Source organism: Podarcis melisellensis (assembly GCF_964234715.1).
Source record: "Podarcis melisellensis genome assembly, chromosome: 6".
Lineage (NCBI taxonomy): Eukaryota > Metazoa > Chordata > Lepidosauria > Squamata > Lacertidae > Podarcis > Podarcis melisellensis.
Window position 1 is genome coordinate 46,017,558 of NC_138538.1, and position 5,941 is coordinate 46,023,498.

The window sequence follows — 5,941 nt, forward strand, 5'->3', positions numbered from 1 at the left end:
ATTTATTTCGCAGCTTTTTTTGAACAAGTTAATCATGAAAAAACTGTAGCGGTGGCAACATGATTGGCAGTCGCCATCCTTCCCGCCCCCGTGAAGAGGCATCTGTGTTGGAACGGGCTGCACGACAGGCAGATATTTAAAAGGCTGCCAATGAAAATATTGCAACGAGAGGGAAATCAGCACCTGCTGAATTTCTGCCTACCATGCAGCTAATGAATGAATGGCGCAGGTGGCAATGGGGAATTATTTCCTTGAAGGAGCCCATCGCATGGGAGATGGAGGGCATATATCTGTAGCGAGCAGCGAGTGCCTAAGAGAGGAGGACTGCCCTTTGCCAGAGCGGAGCAGCCCCCGGGGAGCCTGTCTCGCTCATTGTCTTCTCCCTTTTTCCCGCCACAGGTCCCGAGCAAGCCTCGCTCCCCCTCGCCCCCTCCTCCTCCTTCCCCCCTCTCTTTGGCGCCTTTTCCTTCCCGCCACGTCGAGTCTCTTTCCATTCTGACGGAGAGCCGAGGCGCGGGCTGGCGGCTGCGGCGCCGATTGGCCGGCTCCGCGCCGGTGGGCGGAGCTTCGCCGCTGTTGGAGACCTGCCCGCCGGCTCTCCCCGGCTCCGCCCCAGCGCTGCTCCCTCCCACTTTACTACAGGCGGCTGAGGCCGGGGCCGTCGCGCCACACGGGAGGGAGCAGGCTGGCCCGGCACGACCCCGCCCGCAGCTCCCGCCCGTGCCTCGGAGACGCCAACCCAGCAGCAGCAGCAGCAGCTGCCTCAGAGACGACGACGCCGGTCCCGGCCTGCTTGGAACACGCGGACGGGGCGGGAATGTTGCTCTCCAAGATCAACTCCCTGGCCCACCTGTGCTCCGCGCCCGGAGGGGACCTGCACCCGGTCAAGCCCCTGCCAGGTCAGCCACACCGGAGGGGCAGAGGATGGATGGGGGGGGGTCGGGCGGCCCACAGACGCCCCTCACGGCCGGTCGGGGTCGTGAGGCGAAGGCGGGGCTGGGGTGGCGGCCAGGGGTTTGTTTTGTTTGGGGAGCGGCTGATGCGGAGAGATCGGGCGGGAGGGAGAGCGGCGTTGCTGAGGAGGCGCAATGGACTGACCTCGCCCCCCCTCCCCATCCCTCGTTTTCTCTCCCTTCGCAGGAAAAGAAAAGGAACCCCTGGAGAAGTTGTACCAGGTGGGCCCGCTGCTCGGCAGTGGCGGCTTCGGCTCGGTCTACTCGGGGACCCGGCTGGCGGATGGAGCTCCGGTGAGTGCTTGGCCGCGGGTGGATTGTGCCCCCATTTGCTCCCCATCGCTCTCCCTCTTCGTTTTCCCCAAACCCCAATTTTCTCCCCCAAAATACCCCTTCCATTCATTTCAGTCCCCCTCCCTCCCTCCCCGCCACCCATGGCATTTCTTTCTACCGGTCCTGTTCGCTCAATCCATTTTTTTCTCTCTTTAATCTTCGTAGGTGGCGATCAAGCATGTGTCCCGCGACCGGGTTTCGGAATGGGGGGAATTGGTAAGTGTTTGGGCAAAGGAATGCCCCAGTGTTGCTCGAGAGAATCTCTTTCAGCTTTCAATGATCTGCCACAATGCAGGTCGATTGATTCTCCTATTCATGAATCCTGTTTTCTCTCTCTCCCCCCCCCCCATCACATTGCAGCCTGGTGGAACGAGGGTACCGATGGAGATCTTGCTCTTGAAGAAGGTTGGCTCTGGCTTTCGGGGCGTAATCCGGCTCCTGGATTGGTTTGAGAGGCCGGACAGTTTTATTTTGGTTTTGGAACGGCCTGATCCTGTGCAGGATCTCTTTGATTTCATCACGGAGCGGGGTGCTCTGCCCGAAGACTTGGCTCGCAGCTTTTTCCGTCAGGTTTTGGAGGCGGTTCGACATTGTCACAGCTGTGGGGTTCTGCACCGGGATATCAAGGACGAGAATATCCTGATTGACCTGAGCAGTGGAGAGCTCAAACTTATAGACTTTGGATCTGGAGCGCTGCTCAAGGACACAGTGTACACTGACTTTGATGGTGAGTCTTGTCAATTTCCATTCACTCCTTCGAGCCAGGGAATTTCCTCTTTGAAACACTGTGTTCCCGGGGTTTGAGTGCTTTGCAGCAATGGAACATGTTCTTCCTCTGAGCTGTAGGACTTGTTCTTATGAAATACATTTTATCCTGATTGCCTATTGCCTACACACAGTTTCTGTTGATAGGAGATTTAGCTCCAATCAACTGCTAGACTTTGCTAATGGTTTTTTTTTAATGAGCCTGAACCTACTGTCTTATCTGTAGTGTGAAAATAGAAAGTAAAGGAACCAGGCAGTAAATATGTTGTAAATCTGAGTGGTTACTAATTCACTTGTGAGGGAGTGCAGAAGCGCAAGGCTGAATGCAAACATGTTTGCAGGCATACTGTTCAAAACCTTGGATGCTAATCAAAATCTGCAACTAAAGGGAAAATCTTAAAGTACGTGGATCTTTCTAAAACTGATAGATGACTGAAAGGGTTTTGTAGTTTGTCCCTATGAAGAGCAGAATACAAAAAAGCGGAGGAGGTAGTTGCTAAGATCTGCTGCCTCTGCCACCTCACTAAATTAATCATTTTAAATGGAAAGTTGCTTTTCGTCATGGCATGAATGTTGTGAAATCTAATCTGGAAGAGATCTGTTTACATTCCTATCACTTTACCTTCCCTGCTAAGAAGCACAAATCAATAATTTGTTTAACAAAATGTGCATGTGGGGGAAAGGATATTCAAGTATTGAAGATTTGAATAGAAATGCGAGCTGCTCACAGACATTGTTTCCAGAAAACAAACCAAGCTTCTAGCCGTTGCTAACGACTCTTTTCATGAGCTGTTGACTTTCAAAAAATCACGGCTGGCTTTCAGTTTGGTTTGTTTGTGTGTTTTTTTGCCTCTGGGTTCCTGAGTGACATGAGCTGCCTTGCATTTTTTGTTTTGTTTTTAATTTAACGGTTAATGACCAGGGGTGGGTTTGCTCCTCCCTCCGTTGCCCTCTTTCTTGCACAATTACTCAAGCTTCTGGTGCCCCCTGGTGGATCATGAGGATTTTTTTTACAACCCAAAGTTTGTAAACAAGAGTCACGTGGCTGGAAACCAGACTAGCAGCTCTGACCTCAGTATCCTTGCTTCCTGCCAGCAAGGAGGTGGGTGGGGGAGAGAGATCAGATACTACAACAAAGGGTGCCAAGAGCTACTGCAGTGGTGCAAGTAAGCTGCATCTCAGCATTACCACATGCATAACTAAAAGATAAAGCCACCACATCATACTGTACATTCAATCTTTGTCAACATCTTAAGCAGCTTGTCTTCAGAAGTCCATGCCTGGTTTTTACTAACTGCATTGTCATAGTTTAAAACTAGTTCACTTAAAGTTCCTGGTCCCTTGATCAGTGTGTCCAAGTGCTGGAAAAAATCAGCACTGAGGTGATTTGTAGGAATTTTAAACCTCATGATGAGACCTTCCTCTTCTTTCTCTTCTAGGGACTCGTGTATATAGTCCTCCAGAATGGATTCGCTACCACAGGTACCATGGTAGATCTGCTGCCGTCTGGTCGCTTGGAGTACTGCTCTATGACATGGTCTGTGGTGATATCCCCTTTGAACATGATGAGGAGATCATAAGAGGTCAAGTTTATTTTCGGCAAAGGATTTCTCCTGGTAAGTGTCTGCTGCTCTTATGAGATATGGGATAACTTAGCGGACAGGGCTCATCCACTCTCTGCTTTGAGGGACAGTACTTGGAAGTATTTCTGATGATCCCAAACAGCTTTTATATTAGATGTTACTGCTATACGCTAAAGCATGCAAGTAGCACTGCAGCTGCTGAGGAGGAAAAACCTAGAATTTGAAATTAAGTGGTGTGTTACCATCTAAATTGCACAAGCAAGTGTTCCTAAAACACTGTTATTGGGCTTCCAGTCAGATATTGAATCATTACCTTGATGTCAAACTTGAAGCAAACACACCCTGGTATGAATAGCAAAACAAACATTAGTTAAACATTGTTTCAATCATGTAAAACAGTCTTGTTTCATAAAGCAGGGTGAGATTTTGTTGCATCATCAGTGTCCTGTTTTGTAGATTCTCCTCAGCAATGCACCTATTCCAACTTTGTCCTTTCTTTTTGCAGAGTGCCAGCATCTTATTAAGTGGTGTTTAGCTCTGAGGCCTTCTGACCGGCCATCCTTTGAAGACATTCTGAACCATTCTTGGATGCAAGAAGTTCTCCTGTCTCAGGAAACAGCTGAGATCCACCTGCACAGTCTACTGCATGAGTCTAGAAAATAGCAGTGTGTCTCATCCTTTTGGGGTGCAAAACAGAATTCTGCCCTACTGATTCTGGCTGAGTGGGGATTTTTACAGGAATACCATCATCTCATTGCAGACACAGGCTGCCTGGAGACATTTCCAAGCCTGAAAAAACCATCTCTCCTGGTCGAGTGGATTTAAACTCTTTGGGTCCCGCTTTGCAAACCTCCTTGCCACTAGATGACTTGAGCAACTCCATGCGTGTTCATAACCTGCTGAATCCTAGAATATGAAACAAGTGGAGCAGACAACTAGAGCAGACTCTCAATTGGGGGAATCTGGGATGGGGAAACACCGATTTGGACTGGCCCCTGTCTTCACACCATGTTCTGAGTGCCTTCAGTTGCAACTGAGCTGTGCTGGGGGAAAGAAAATACTTGAGCGTTCCTTCCTTGCTGCTGCCTCAAGATTTACCTGAGTTTTGGTTTGTTCCACCTTCTAAAAGAACTGCTTGAAAAGAGGCTGTGGGTGATCCACTGGCAAACCCTAGCTATGTGCTGTCCGATATGAACTCTGAGTTGGCTCTTGCCGCCTCTCACGTGAAGGCATCCTCAAGTGCACAAACAATGCAACCCAATTAACTGTAAATTTGTACAGATCAATACAGGAACAAAGCTTGGTGTACAGAAGATTGCAGTTTATAATGTTTTTACTCTTGTTTTTTTAATTTATTTCTAGGGTTTTTTAATGGAATATCCTAACTTTAGGATCTTATTTATTTTATTTATGAATCATGTGGGTTCTTAGCCTACACTTCACCGCTACAGCTGCTGACCTGATATCCTGTCACATTGCCCCTCTCCTCCCCTTTCCCAACTTCCTTCCTCCATTGGGTTATTTTCTGCCTATTCTGCTCTGTTTGATGTCTTGCCACTGTATGGAGTAGCTGACCTGCCACTCAGCCATCTGTAAATAGTTCCAGCTGTGGCTGTTCAGCCTCCCCGAATGTTTGAGACATGTTTTTCACAGGTATTGGTGGGGGGAGGGCATGTGTACATAGTACTCTTCTTACTTAAAGTGGAGCAAGATACCCTGGACTTCAACATTGTCAAGCTTCTATAAGTAATTTGGTGTGTAGTCTGCTGGTTTTGTTAATAGCTAATACTGTACAGGGAATTCAGAATTGCTATTTTTTTTATACATGCAGTTTTAAATAAAAATGAAAACTTGATTTTAATCGGATGTCTGGCTCTTCAATGGGCAGTACTAGACTTTGGATGCCCAGTTTGTTTCATATTCACAATGTTACTGCAAAATGTTTATCTCAAATTCTTTGTAGCCCTATTTCCGGCGAGAAAATGTCAGCAGAAGAAAAGCCACAGAAGGTTGAGTTAACCTGCAAATGCTGGGTTAATGGTACCAATAAACTACTTTGGGTATGAAAGTTTCAGTTATATTGCAACATAAATTCTCCAACCTAGAATGTGGATTCTAGTTTTGGGAGAAGGTAGGGGCTAGTTAATGAGTCAAGAGAAAGTTGGGGAATGCCTTGCCTATTTAACCCTATATTTTCCTCACTTGCCCATATCTGATGATTTCTGCTCTGCCACTACAATGGCCAAACCCATTGGACTGCCCTGTTTTTGTTATTGCATGCATTCAGGCATGTGTGACTGGAGTTTT

The 5,941-nt window shown here is 47.9% G+C and overlaps 1 protein-coding gene across 1 annotated transcript; it reads left to right on the forward strand.

Moving 5' to 3' along the window:
• The first annotated feature begins 631 nt into the window (after nt 1–631).
• On the forward strand, nt 632–5,495 carry PIM1 (Pim-1 proto-oncogene, serine/threonine kinase). Its single transcript, XM_081915260.1, has 6 exons — nt 632–899; nt 1,141–1,247; nt 1,452–1,502; nt 1,647–2,013; nt 3,491–3,667; nt 4,140–5,495. Exons 1-6 carry the CDS (start codon nt 818–820, stop codon nt 4,295–4,297), a joined length of 942 nt encoding a protein of 313 aa, XP_081771386.1. The 5' UTR covers nt 632–817; the 3' UTR covers nt 4,298–5,495.
• Nucleotides 5,496–5,941: the final 446 nt, after the last annotated feature.

Excerpts from the sequence above, each read along its gene's own strand:
- PIM1 (XM_081915260.1), top strand. The coding sequence starts at position 818 with ATGTTGCTCTCCAAGATCAACTCCCTGGCCCACCTGTGCTCCGCGCCC. Across the intron at positions 900-1,140 it reads CCCGGTCAAGCCCCTGCCAG|GAAAAGAAAAGGAACCCCTG; the intron begins GTCAGCCACACC and ends CTCCCTTCGCAG. Across the intron at positions 2,014-3,490 it reads AGTGTACACTGACTTTGATG|GGACTCGTGTATATAGTCCT; the intron begins GTGAGTCTTGTC and ends TTTCTCTTCTAG.